The sequence below is a fragment of the Amblyraja radiata genome, chromosome 8 (assembly GCF_010909765.2).
Source record: "Amblyraja radiata isolate CabotCenter1 chromosome 8, sAmbRad1.1.pri, whole genome shotgun sequence".
Lineage (NCBI taxonomy): Eukaryota > Metazoa > Chordata > Chondrichthyes > Rajiformes > Rajidae > Amblyraja > Amblyraja radiata.
In genome coordinates, this window is record NC_045963.1 from 51,476,862 (window position 1) to 51,491,540 (window position 14,679).

General features: G+C 45.6%; 1 protein-coding gene across 1 annotated transcript in view; it reads left to right on the forward strand.

Moving 5' to 3' along the window:
- smyd3 (SET and MYND domain containing 3) overlaps positions 1 to 14,679 on the forward strand; it is a 775,824-nt gene that overhangs the window by 673,733 nt on the left and 87,412 nt on the right. The window contains exon 10 of the mRNA XM_033025885.1: positions 12,386 to 12,560. Within this exon, the coding sequence (XP_032881776.1) occupies positions 12,386 to 12,560 (175 nt within the window). The remainder of the gene's footprint in view (positions 1 to 12,385; positions 12,561 to 14,679) is intronic.

Sequence of the window (14,679 nt, forward strand, 5' to 3'; positions counted from 1 at the left end):
TGAACATTGACCCAGTCTACTGACTCCAAGCAGTCCCAGAGTCATTCCTCTGCCTCCCCAGACCAGCTGTGTGCAGTCCTCACCACTGGAGCTGCACTATATGCAGGAAGAAGGAGCACGGCCAAGTGGGGACGGATCTCCCAAAGTGAGGGCGAGGGATGGAGTGATAGGAATCTCTGATGGTAACGTAGCAGTAGACGAGGTGTTCGATCCTCTAGTGCTGCAGGACACTTGCTGGTGGTAGTTAGGGATTGATTTCTTCAGGCTGGCTTTGTTTAAGTTCCCGGGTGTGATGGGAAAGTCATCGGTGTATTCCGTGTGGTGTTTGCTGACCACGGCGTGCAGCTCCTCCAGTGCCAGATGAATGTCTGCCTGGGGTGGGATGTTCACCACAGTCAAGATGATGGAGGTAAATTCCCTTGGGAGGTAGAAGGAGCCATACTTCATCACCAGATCTTCCAGGTGCGAAGAGCAGGAGTTGGACAGGGGTGCTACATCTGACCATTTAAGAGAGACGGATAATTTCTAGACATAAAAGACATAAAAGGGTTATAGGATGAGGACCGGAATATGTATTGAGATGTCGGATCACAATGAATGGTGGAGCAGTTCAAAAGTACGAGCAGTTACTCCGACTCCTATTTTTCTATTGAAGATAGACACAAAATGTAGCCTGAAGAAGGGTCTCGGCCCAAAACGTCACCTATTTCTTCTATCCAGAGATGCTGCCTATTCCGTTCAGTTACTCCAGCATTTTGTGTCTACCTTCGGATTAAACCAGCATCTGTGGTTCCTTCCTATTTTACTACGTCTATTATTGCATTGTTCTGGGAGCTAGCTGCACGCAACTTAGTTGCTGCATTTCTACCGTTGACAACGCTATGAAAGTACTTCATTATCTGTGTGGAGCCATTTCGGATGTCCTGACAGTGCATAGAGGCTTGGAACTTTTATCTCTTTCCATCCTTGTTTTTGGCTTATGAAGTTTATTTGCTTTTGAATTTGCAGAGCTATTAAGTAGATTGATGCAAGCTCGAAAGGTTAATTGCATGTCAGTTGTTATTGACAAGAGTTGTCTGATATGGTGAAGTGCCAAGCCGGGACTGCTTGCAAGTTTCATGCCACCGAAGAAGGCACTGCGTGAAACAAATTGCACAAAGCATCCATTCTTTATCGACCCTGTGGGTTGTTTTGCACAGCTGTGGTTATTTGCTGAGAGATGTCTAAAGAACGCATCCTTCATTGACCTTGTAGTTGCCTTTATAGTGGCTATTTGCTGAGAGAACTAAACATTTCAGCTGAATGCTGTTGGGTGAGTTGACAAATGTGGTTTCTTCCCATCCTTGGTGATCCCAGCCTCCAGCCAGTGCTAGCGGCCAGCAGCCAGCGGCCAGAGATTCGCACTTACCTGACTTCCTCTACATGCTCTGCATTGACAGGTTGAATATTAGAAAAGTGCTTGAAGGGCACAGGGCTTGTTCTAGTTCTTAACATCTGAGGCATGCCATGCACTAACAGTTTAGCACACAACTACAATCAGCCTCCAGGATAAAATAGAAACTGCTAGAAATTCTCACCAAGCACGCAGTTGCTGCCTTACAGTGCCGGTCACCCGGGTTTGAACCTGACTATGGATGCTCTCTGTACTGAGTTTGTACATTTTTCCTATGACTGCGTGGGTTTTCTCCGGGTGTTCCGGTTTCCTCCCACACAGCCGTACAGGTTTCAAGGTTAATTGCCTTCGGTAAAATTATAATTTGTCAATGATGAAGTGTGTAGGATGGTGTTAGTGTACGGGGTAATCGCTGTTCGGCCTGGATTGGTGGGCCAAAGGGGCTGTTTCCGCACTGTGTCTCTAAAGTCTAAAGTCAGGCGGCATCTCAGTAAGGAAAGTTTTATTAACCCGAAATATTAACTCTCTTTCTCACTCCACCTCTGCTATCTGACCTGCTTCCAGCATGGTCAGTATTTATTTCAGATTTCCAGCATCTGCAGGTTTATTTGCTTTTGCAGATTTTCTGTCTATCCTTTCCTTTCTGTCTCCTTTCAAAAGGTCCAAGCCTTAAGCTGTTCATTATTTCCTGATGATTGCTTCCGCTAAACATTTTACACTTTCTCCTGAACCTCCATAAAGAATAGCTCGCGGTAATCCAAGTGAGTCTAGCCAAAATGGTTTAACACCGTTCTGTCTCCAGAAGTAAACCAAATGCTTTGTTTGCTTTAAAACAAAATGTCAGTTGGCTGTGTCACTGCTTTTAGTGAGCACCTTCTACCCTATTTAGATATGGGATTTGGTGTTTTTGATCCCAAACCATTACATATGGTGTCATTTATTTGAAAATTACATTTTCTATGTGAATGCTTTTAGATCCACTCATTATCCCATCCAGATGAATCGCAGCTGCTCAATATTCTTTGACAAACTTAATTGTTTTAACACTTAGGTGATTCATAGTTTCATGGAAATGACCGGAATCTCTTCCTTCCCTCCCTGGAGAGGAGCAGATAAAGTGCTGCCAAAGCTGGTCTTGAGGCAGCCACTTGAAGAAGCCCAGTTATGTCTGAAAACATCTCCCATCACATGTTCCCCTTCAGTTTTGCCCTGTGCAGCTCCTCATTGTCGGCGGGTGGAGGGTGGGGTGGATGGTTATAGTTTCTCACGGGCTCTTGCTCCAGGGATCAGTGAGATCGACAGGTTTGTCAAGGCTGAGGGGGAAATCAATGGTGTTCTCAGCTGGTGCATGTGTTGCCTGGCTGGTCACTGGACTGTTATCAGGAGCAGGTATTGGGTATTTTTCTCTGTGAATCCTCAAACTAGTGATCCCGGGACAGTTTAGTTTAGTTTAGAGATACAGCGTGTAAGCGCGCCCGTCGGGCGCACTATCCAACAGCAACCCCCGTTACACTAGCACATACTCCATTGGGGACAATTTATAATTTTTACCGAATTCACAAACCTTTAACCTTTGGAGTGTGGGAGGAAACAGAGCACTCGGGAAAACCCATGAGATCTTGGGGAGAATGTGCAAACTCTGCACCTGCACCTGCAGTCAGGATCGAACTCGTGTTTCTGGCGCTGTAAGGAAGCAACTCTACCGCTGGGCAACCTAGCTGCCACAATTGTAGTAATAATAATAATAATAATAATAATAATAATAATAATAATAATAATAATAATAATAATAATAATAATAATATCTTTTATTGTCATTGCACATCAGTGCAACGAGATTTAGTATGCAGCTGCCAACCGATGTAAAAGAAAAGTAAAATAAATAAATAAGCTATGTGACGTGACCATCCGAGGGAGACAGTCCTGGGGGGGTGGGGGGGTGGGGGGGCACTCAGCAGGGCCGGTTCAGAGCTGCTATAGCTCTAGGAATGAAGCTGTTTCTGAGTCTGGAGGTTCGGGCGTAGAAGGCCTTGTAACGCCTGCCAGAGGGAAGTAGTTCGAACAGTCCGTTACAAGGAGGAGTCTTTATGGATGCTGACGGCCTTCCTGAGGCACCGTGTGTGGTAGATGCCCTCCAAGGCTGGTAGCTGTGTCCCAATAATCCTCTGCGCTCTGTGGACGACGCGCTGAAAAGCTCTCCTCTCCGCCTCCGTGCAGCTGAGATACCACACAGAGATGCCATACGTTAGTATGCTCTCTGTGGTGCAGCGGTAGAACGTTGTCAGCAGCTGTTGGGGCAGACAAGTCTTTTTTAATGTCCTCAGGAAGAACAGTCGTTGCTGTGCCTTCTTGACCAGCGCAGCGGTGTTGGTGGACCATGTGAGGTCCTCTGAATTGTGAGTGCCCAGAAACTTAAAGCTGGACACTCCACACTTTCCCCGTAGATGGAGATTGGGGCGTATTCTCCATTATGGGACCTCCTGAAGTCAATAATCAGCTCCTTGGTCTTGGAGGTGTTTAGTGACAAGTTGTTACGTGCGCACCAGTCCGCCAGGTTCTGCACCTCCGCTCTGTATTTTGTTTCATCACCGTTGGTGATCAGCCCAATCACTGTTGTGTCGTCTGCAAACTTCACGATGGTTGGTGTCGAATGCAGGAACACAGTCGTGAGTGAAGAGGGAGTAGAGCATGGGGCTTAGTACACAGCCCTGTGGTGTGCCGGTGCTCAGGGTGATAGTGGAGGACAGGTGCGGGCCCAGTCTCACTGCCTGCAGTCGCTCCGTCAGAAAGTTCAGGATCCAATCGCATATCGGCGAGCTGAGGCCTAGCTGGTGGAGTTTGGTGGTGAGCTTGGTGGGGATGACCGTATTGAATGCAGAGCTATAGTCAATGAAGAGCATCCTCACGTACGTGCCCTGTCTGTCCAGGTGAGTCAGGACAGTGTGAAGAGCCAGAGAGATGGCATCCTCTGTTGATCTATTTGCCCTGTATGCAAATTGATGAGAGTCCAGTGAGGCAGGGATGCTGGATTTGATGTGAGAGAGGACCAGCCTTTCGAAGCACTTCATTGGGATTGGAGTTAGGGCAACCGGGCGGTAGTCGTTCAGGTTGGTGACTTTAGACTTTTTCGGCACCGGCACTATGGTGGCTGTTTTCAGGCACTTGGGGACCGTTGCCAGAGATAGAGACAGATTGAAGATTCTCGTGAATACCTCCGCCAGCTGTACAGCACAGTCCTTTAGTACCCTTCCCTGGACTCCATCCGGGCCTGCAGCCTTGCGTGGATTGATCCTACGCAGAGCGCACTGTACCTCCTGAGTGCTCAGTGTTAAGGCCTGTCCCTCCGCCATGGCCGGGGTTATTCCACTCCTGGTGGTGTTACCAGTTTCGAAGCGGGCAAAGAAGGTGTTTAGTTCGTTGGCCAGTGTGATATCACCGTGGGGGCAGGCGGGGCTGATCTTGTAGTCAGTGATGTCCCTGACACCCTGCCACATGCTTCTGGTGTCCGTGGTATTGAAGTGGTCTTCCACCCTTTGCCTGTGGATGTCTTTGGCCTTTTTTATGCCTTTGTTCAGGTTCGACCTGGCCGCACTGTAGGCAGAAGTGTCCCTGGATTTAAAGGCACTTCTTGCTGAGATAGCTGGAGTCTGCGCAGACCAGCTGTGTAGGAAGGAACTGCAGATGCTGGTTTACTGAAAATAGACACAAAATGCTGGAGTAACTCAGTGGGACAGGCAGCATCTGTGTATGGAAGGAATGGGTGACGTTCCGGGTCGAGACCCGTCTTCAGCTGTGAAACCTGGTGCAGTTTGGCTTTGCTTACCGTTTACCGTCAGGTAGCCAGTCTGTGACTTTACATCGGCTCATCTCTCCTCTCTCCTTTTTCACTCCTCCCCTTTTACACTGGGTCTGCTCCTGTCGTTCACACTCTTCTACCCAATCAAACCCTTCCTTTCTATTGAAGAAAGACACAAAAAGCTGGAGTAACTCAGCGGGTGACGTTTCGGGTCGAGACCCTTCTTCAGACCGCCTTCTTTCCTATCTTCTTCCTGTTTTCTCTCATTCCCATGACTTCACTCTCACCTCTTTCTCACTAAATGGGGCAAATAGTTCACAAGAATATCCATTATCCCCCTTTGTGGCCCCAACCCAGTCACAGAGACAGGTTACCATTCTTTGAGTTCACCTCATCCCCTCTGCTCCCTGCTCCGTATCACTACCCCTGTTGTCACATTGACCTGAGCACAACTCTTGCCTTGTCTCACTCCCCAGACTGCACTTTCAGTGACTCTCCCACCAAGTCCTTACAGACATCCACCACAGCTACAAGAAATTGCTGTATTATTAAAGTCATCTGTTACCGGCTGCCATTTCAACCTGTTTATATTTTATTTATTATTGTATTTTGATTTGATTCATGCATATTTTTTCCAAAGCAACTTGTAAAGCAGGTACTATAGATGATTTTGTTATGAGCATTCCTTCAAGTTATGCAGTTTTTATAAACCTATAATCCCTGGCTTGATAGAACAGTTAAAATGCTGGTCTCGTATCAAGAGGCCTGAACTGATACAGGCGCTGCATTTGAATCCCACTGCCAGCACACGGCCTCACTTTTCGACAGCCAACAATGGACCATAGTGGGCTCCAGTTTTCCAAGGTCATCGGTGCTGGCTCTGATTTGTTCTGTACCTTTTCATGCCTCTGGTTTCCCTCTCCCCTGACCCTCAGTCTGAAGAAGCGTCTTAACCCGAAACGTCAACATTCCTGTTCCCCAGAGATGCTGGCTGACCTGTTGAGATACTCCAGCATTTTGTATCTATCTCCAGTGTAAACCAGCATCTGCAGTTCCTTCCTACCCACACTTCACCTGATGGCCACAGGAGGTTCATTGTTGGCAGAGCAGCGCACGCCAATTCCCCATGGAGTCCCGCAGTCATTGCTGGGGTGTTGTGATGTCTTGTTACCAACAACTCCGACTAGCTTCTTCTTACACTGACAAGGGAGTAACAGCTACATTACAGTCTCACCATAAGAGAGAAATTCCCATTGTTTCAACCATATCTCTCCCTTAGCTTCACTGCAACTGAAAACTAACGTATTTTTCTCTCTTCCCCAGTTCTATTGCAGGATTGACTGCTCTTTTCACTGATGCTTTCCCACCTGCTGAGTGTTTCCAGCATTTTTGTTTCAGACTTCCAGCATCTGATTTTTGTTTATTTTAATTATGTTGTTTTGCCATTGCACTGCATGAGTCTTCAGCTTGCAACTTAGGATGCAGTGCACTTTGTCAACTCATCAAGTTACTTTGATAAGCAACTTTCTTGCCCCTCGCCTCTGTGACAAAGACATTGGTCGCAAGTTGCCCAGTTCCCTGATCTGGCCACATCTCTTCACAGTGTTCCTGGTTTAATAGCCTGGATCATCATGCCCAGATCAACACACTGGTGAGAACACCTTCAGCAGTGTTCTTACTACAACCCTGGCCTGAAAGCAGAAAGAGCAATGCAATCAATGGTGGCCTTCTCACTCATCTCAAGGAGGAAACAAAGCAACAATCGCGTTATTTATGGCACTTCTCCTGGGATGTGGGGGGGGGGGGGGGGAAGTTGCGAGCATTGCAGACGAGAAGCTCTCGGTTCTGTCAGTACTCATCATCATCAAACATACATTCGACTTCTTCACCACACAGCTGTGCATTGGGGCAGATTCCAAATTGTTTTGTATGTAAATAGTGCAGTCCTCCCGCCTGTCAATTAGGGGTGGAGTTCCTGTTTAATTAGTACAGATGTAACATGTGTATATTTGTTCATGTATTTCAAACAGAGAGGAGACCACAAGACAAGAGCTGATCAAAGCCACTGGAGTGTGATTATAGCAAAGGAACCACCGGCTTGTTCACAGTTGAAGCAAAGCCTTTACTGCTCTGGCACTGTTACAAAAATATCTGGATTCATTCACTCAGATAGATCCTCGGATTACTTTATCTTGTCACTCAAAGTAATTGGTGTAAATGATAAGGATAATATTGCTCTTCAAAGCCAGTGGATTTTGCTCTGATGTTGGCTGCAGTCAGATTTCCCACATGTGCACCTTCTCCACAAATTGTACCCTGATCAATCCCAGAGGGGAAATCTCACCATTGATCGGGCGTTGGTGTAATTGGAAGGCCAGCGTTCACTGCCCAGCACTGATTGATTTTGAGAAGGTGCTGGTGAGCTACTTCTAGAACTGCTGCTATCCTTCTTGTGAAGATACTCCCAGTGCTGTAGGGGAGAGTGTTTCAGATCGATGAATGATACTAATATTAGCTCCAAGCTAGGAATGGTGTATGATTTGTAGGTTGTGCGATGCCATCAGACTTTTGCTTTTTCTCTTCTTGGTGGTGGAATTTGCAGGATTGAGAGACGCTACCAAACAAACAGTTATTTGCTGCAGTTTGCTATTTTGTTAATGCAACACACTGTGAGCATGGTGAACTGTGGTGGAGAGAATAAAACTTAAGACGGTGGATGGAGTGTGTTCAAAGTAAATGCTATATCCTGGCTGGTGCTGAACCTCTTGAATATTGCTGGAGTTGCACACAAGTGCAGAGGACTCAACCTCCCCCTCTGAATTGTGCTTGGTAGGTGATGGGAGTCAAGTGGATAACCCAACCAAAGTCTGCAGGTACCACAGTGGTGCATCAAAAGTGCGGCTTCCTCACATTTCCAGTGATCCAGGTGCAGTCCTGATCTCTGATGCTGTCTGTGTGGAGTTTGCGCATTCTCCCTATGACCACGTGGGTCTCCTCCCAGCACTTCAGTTTCCTGTAATATCCATATATTTGATCTTATAGAGGTGTATAAAATCATGAGACGAATAGATCGGGTAGACACACAGAGTCTCTTGCCCAGAGTGGGGGAATCGAGATCCAGAGGGCATAGGGTTAAGGTGAAGGGGGAAAGATTTTATAGGAATCTGAGGGGTAACTTGTTAACGCAGAGGATGGTGGGAGTATGGAACAAGCTGCCGAAGAAGATAGTTGAGGCAGGGACTAATGTAACATTTAAGAAGCAATTAGGCAGGTACAAGGTTAGGGTAGGTTTGGAGGGATATGGGCCATAGGCAGGAAAGTGGGACTAGTGTAAATAGGACATGTTGGTCGTAGTGGGAAAGTTGGGCTGAGGGGCTTGTTTCCACACTGAATTACTCTATGACTCCATCCCAAAGACGTGCTGGTAGGTTATTTAGCACTGTGGGAGCTTCTCTGGTATTCAGAAGGATTTGGCTCAATCACGTGAGCAAAGTCTTGCATTGAAGGATCAATTAAGGGGAGTAATTATGGCTAGAATTAACTTAGTGCTTCATCCGGGGGTAAATTTGTTGCTAGCTCACAAAATTGTACATTCACATATTGCTGCAGAGATATGTGAACATGAAAATCCTTCAGACCTTCAAGTGTAGCACTGATGGAATGCTGCAGTGTAGGGGATGCCATCTTTAAAATAAGACCTCAACTGCTCCCTCAGGTGGCCTATTTCAGTGAAGAGCTAGGCCCAATGCCCATCTGAAATATATCCTGAGGTTAGCATCACAAAAGCAGATAACCACGTTATTAATGTTATGTCTAGAACTTTGTTGGGGGAAAATCGCTTCGGCATTCCTTAAGTTACACTTCTAAGGTATCCTGCTAACTGTAAAACCTTCTGAGACTCCCAAAGGCAGTCCTCTGACTTTCTTTTACTAATACTGGGCCTCTTGATGTCCTGTGCATTGGAATTGCCGTACTAGACCAATACTTTCTGCAATGCATCTGTGGCAATAGGTTGGAGGATTTGGTGACATGCTCAACCTCGTTAAACTTCTTAGAAAGTAGAGACACTGATGCATCTTTTTCATGATTACATCTATGTGCTGGGCCCAAGACCTATCATCCACGATGTTAACGACCAGATATTTGAAGCTGCTAACTTTCTCCTCCATCAGCCACCAATGATAAGTGGCACGTGATCACCCGAATACTTCTTTCTGGTTAACAATAAGTTCCTTGGTTTTGCTGATATCGAATGAAAGGTTATTGTGGCACCACTCAAACCGGTGTTTTATCTCTCATCTGTATGATGACCCATGATTTGGTCAACATTGTGGTTTCAATGGTGAATTTATAAATGACATTGGAGCTGCCTCTAGCTACACAGTTATCATAGACCTTAAGTGATAGGAGTAGAGTTAGGCCATTTGGCCCATCAAGTCTTCTCTGCCATTTCAATCATGGCTGATCTATCTCTCCCTCCTATCCACATTCTCCTGCCTTCTCCCCATAACCTCTGACAACTCTACTAATCAAGAATCTATCTATCTATCTCTGCCTTAAATATATCCACTGACTTTGCCTCCACAGCCTTCTGTGGCAAAGAATTCCACAGATTTACCACCCTCTGACTGAAGAAATTCCTCCTCATCTCCTCCCCAAAAGAACGTCCTTTATGAGTGCAAAGGGAGTAGAGCAGTGGGCTGTGTTGATGGGTTCACTCTGGAATGTTGTTACCGATCTGTACTGACTGGCGTCCGCTGATGACTGAGCATCAACGATGCCTACACTGCACTACGTTCAACACTCTCCTTCATTACCTCCTCAAAAAACCCATTCAAATTAGGGAGACAGGATTTCCCTTCACAAAGCCATGCTGATTATCCCTGATCAATTTCAAATGCACATAAATAATATATTCCTTAGAACTTTCTTTATAATTTCCCTCCAACCTAAGTAAAACTCCCCAGCCTTCAGTCTGAAGAAAGGTCTCGACCCAAAACGTCATCCATTCCTTCTCTCCAGAGAAGCTGCCTGTCCTGCTGAGTTACCCCAGCATTTTGTGTCTATCTCCAGCCTCTAGTTACCTGGCTTACTGTTCACTGCCTGTTTTAAATCAAACAACAATATTAGCTATCCTCTAGTCTTCTGGTACCTCACTTGTGGCTAATGAGAAATTCTCTATCAGTACCCCAGCCATCTCCTAATTTGCTCTCCCTTTGTAACCTGTGATAGATCTTGTCAGGCCTTGGGGATTTATCAACCCTTAAGTGTCCCATGACACTAGCACCTCCTGCTATTTAGCATTGAGATGTTCTGGTTTATCCACGTACCCCACTCACCATCTTCCACGTCCTTATATTTAGTGAATAGAGAAATATTCATTTTGGAACTCATTCACATCACTTGGCTGCACACAGGCATTCACATCCCAAGGCATTCACATCACTTGGGTGGCACGGTGGCGCAGAGGTAGAATTGCTGCCTTACAGCATTTGCAGCGGCAGAGATTTGATCCCGACTATGTGTGCTTGGTTTTACGGAGCTTGTACGTTCTCCCCATGAACGCGTGGGTTTTCTCCGAGATCTTCTGTTTCCTCCCACACAGGTTTGTACGTTAATTGGCTTGGTATAAGTGTCAATTGTCCCTAGTGTGTATAGGATAGTATTAATGTTTGGGGATCGCTGGTCGGTGCCGACTCGGTGGGCCGAAGGGCCTGTTTCCACGCTGTATCTCTGAACTAAACTAAACATAGATTACCCCTTTGGTTGCTAATGTGACCCACTTCTCTGGCTAAAGTCTGCATGTTAATAATCTAAAATACCTAAAATTGGAAAATTCAATGTTCATTCCATTGGATTGTGAGCTACCCAAGCAGAATATGAGATGCTGTCCCTCCAGTTTGTGTGTGGCCCCATTCTGCCAATGGAGGAGGCCCAGGACAAAAAGGTCAGTATGAGAATGGGAAGGGATGTTAAAATGGTTGGTAGACAAAAGTGCTGGAGAAACTCAGCGGGTGCAGCAGCATCTATGGAGCGAAGGAAATAGGCAACGTTTCGGGCCGAAACCCCTCTTCAGACTGGATAGCAACCGGGAGATCCAGTAGGCCTTGGCAGACCAAATGCTAGTGTTCAGTGAAACAGTCACTTCTATTAATGAAATCAGCCTTTACTCCAATTCAAGACATTAACTTGAAGACCAACCAAACTTTTCCCAATTCATGACAGCTTTGAAACGTACTGAATTGTAGTCTCTGTTCTCAAAGTAATCTTCCTTAATATTTCCAGACCCGCCCAAGTTCATTTCCTTCAACCTAGAATGTTAATTCTCTTTCCCTCTCCACTAATGACATGCTCAGTAGTTCCAACATTTGTTGTTTTTATTATAAATGTGCAACTGTTTTTTGGGATAAGAATTTGGAGCAGAATGTAGGAAACTGATGGGTTTGTTTGGCATGGTCAGAGTTAGTTTGCGCTTTATGTAGTCCTTAGGCAATACTATTTTGTTTTGTTTAGTTTAGTTTAGAGATATAGCATGGAAACAGGTCCTTCAGCCCACCAAGACCTCGCCAACCAGCGATCCCAGCACACTAACACTATCCTTCACACACTTAGGACAATTAATATTTTTATACCAAGCCAACTAGCCTACAACCCTGTACGTTTTTGGAGTATTGGAGGATACCGGAGCACCTGGGAAAACCCACGCAGTTCACGGGGTGAACGTACAAACTCCGTACAGACAAACACCCATGGTCAGGATCGAACCCGACCATGCCTGCCGCTCATTTAGTTTTATGGCGTCAGGATTATCAGGTACAGCATAGACTGTTGAAGATAAGGATATCTTGAGGGCCTTGCGAATGACTTGGTGAATAAACTGTGACCAAGCTTTCTGTTAGGTTTGTCGAGTCACTTTTGAAAGAACATGATATCATTATGAATACGATCGTCACATACAATCCAAACATGTTGTCACCACTGCTCTAAACTCTCTGGCACCCTGTTCTGACAATATGTAAAGCAGGAATATCAGAGTTACAAAATGTATCTGATCTTTGTTTAAGAATAAAGCAGCCAGGCCCTGCAGAATGGAGCAGATGGCCTTATTTAGCAAAATGCAGCTGCCTTTTGTAAAATAATACCAACAGTTTCTTTAAAATATTCTATCCTTATTCCTTAACTGAAGGTAATAACAGAGTGGGAGCAGCTTGTGGACACCTGCCAAGCGTTTACAAGTAAAAGCCAAGACGTCCTTCCAGACACAAACCTCTATCTGCTGAAGATGCTCGATGCCACTATGGATGCTTTCATTCACGTCGCTCGGTGGGAGGAGGCCTTGTGTTATGGCCTGAGGACTCTGCATCCCTACCAGTAAGCTGCTATATATTGTGTGTACGTCTGTCTGTCCCGGTACATAGTGAGGGTGTGTGTGTGTGTGCGTACATCTGTGTGCCTTGGTATAGAGTGAGGGTGTGTGTGCATGCGCGCTTGTATGTGTACGTTTGTCGGTCTTGGTATAGTGTGTGTGTGTGTGCGTCTGTCTGTCTCAGAATATAGAAGATAGACACAAAAAGCTGAAGTAACTCAGCGGTTCAGAGAACGTCTCTGGAGAAATGGAATAGGTGAAGTTTCGGGTCGAGAATCATCTTCAGACCATCGGTATACTTGTGGGTGAGTCCGAACATGTGTGTATGTGTATCTGTGTGTGCATGTGGATGTGTGTATGTGTATCTGTGTGTGTATGTGTGTGTGTGTGTATGTTTCTGTGCATATCTCTGCATGTGTGTGTTTCTGAGTGCATCTCTGTGTGTGCGTGTTTCTGTGTGCATGTCTGCGTGTGTGTGCATAAGAGGCATCAAATTGCAACCGTCTCCAGTGGTGAAATCTGAAACGTGAGATTCCCTGTTTATCATTCCTACCAAGTCAATTTTAGCGTGCTGCTCTCAAATGCTATAATATGTCTTCATGTATTTTATTGAAATCATGTCTCATATCTTTTGGTCCTAAATCTAAGCTGACTGCTAATGATGGGGGTGGGGGGTCCCCCAATATATTCACAGCTTTCCATGGCTTCAATGCTCTTTGTGGACGCAGCCCAGACCATCACACAAACCAACCTCCCTTCTGTTGACAACATTTATAATTCATGCTGCCTCGGCAAGGCCAGCAACATAATCAAGGACAAGTCACACCTTGGCCACTCCCTCTTCTCCCCTCTCCCATCAGGCAAAAGGTATAGAAGTTGAAACCAGATTCACCACCAAACGCACACCACCAGATTCAGGGATAGTTTCTTCCCAGCTGTTATGAGGCAAATGAATCATCCTACCACAGCCAGAGAGGAACGCAGAACTACTATCTACCTCTTTGGTGACACTCCGACTATCCTTGATCGGACTTTACTGGCTTTACCTCGCACTTGTTATTCCCTTATCATGTATCTATACACTGTAAATGGCTCGATTTTCATGTATTGTCTTTCTGCTGACTGGTTAGCACACAACAAAAGCTTTTCACCGTACCTTTGGTACACGTGATAATAAACTAAACTGAACTGAGGGCGATAAAAAGACTATGTCCAAGAAAGAAACACTCAATCTCTGCAAGATGGATGAAGTCAAGAGTCACGTCTCTCTGAGCTCTGAATAACACTGAACAAATGTCTACACAACTGTGAGTACCCTTAATGTGGTTTGAAAATGAAAATATGGTTTGTTTGAAGTAAAAAGGCACTGCCTGCAAATGGTTGTTTGGGTGCTTTGGCTTGAAGTTGAAAGGCACTACTTACTGCAAATGGTGGCTTGGGTGCTTTGACTTGAAGTTGAAAGGCACTACTTACTGCAAATGGTGGCTTGGGAGCATTGGCTTGAAGTTGAAAGGCACTACTTACTGCAAATGGTCGCTTGGGTGTTGTTTGAAGTTGAAAGTCACTACTTACTGCACATGGTGGCCTGGGTGCTTTGGCTTGAAGTTGAAAGGCACTACTTACTGCAAATGGTGGCTTGGGTGCTTTGTTTGAAGTTGAAAGGCACTTCTTACTGCAAATGGTGGCTTGGGTGCTTTGGCTTGAGGTTGAAGCACTACTTACTGCAAATGGTGGCTTGGGTGCTTTGCTTGATGTTGAAAGGCAGTACTTACTGCAAATGGTGGCTTGGGTGCTTTGGCTTGAAGTTGAAAGGCACTTACTGCAAATGATGGCGGGTGATTTGGCTTGAAGTTGAAAGGCACTTCTTACTGCAAATGGTGGATTGGGTGCTTTGGCTTGACGTTGAAAGGCACTACTTACTGCAAATGGTGGCATGAGGTTGAAAGGCACTACTTACTGCAAATGGTGGCTTGGGTGCTTTGGCTTGAAGTTGAAATGCCCTATTTACTGCAAATGGTGGCTTGGGAGCTTTGGTTTAAAGTTGAAAGGCACTACTTACTGCAAATGGTGGCTTGGGATCTTTGGCTTGAAGTTGAAAGGCACTACTTACTGCAAATGGTGGCT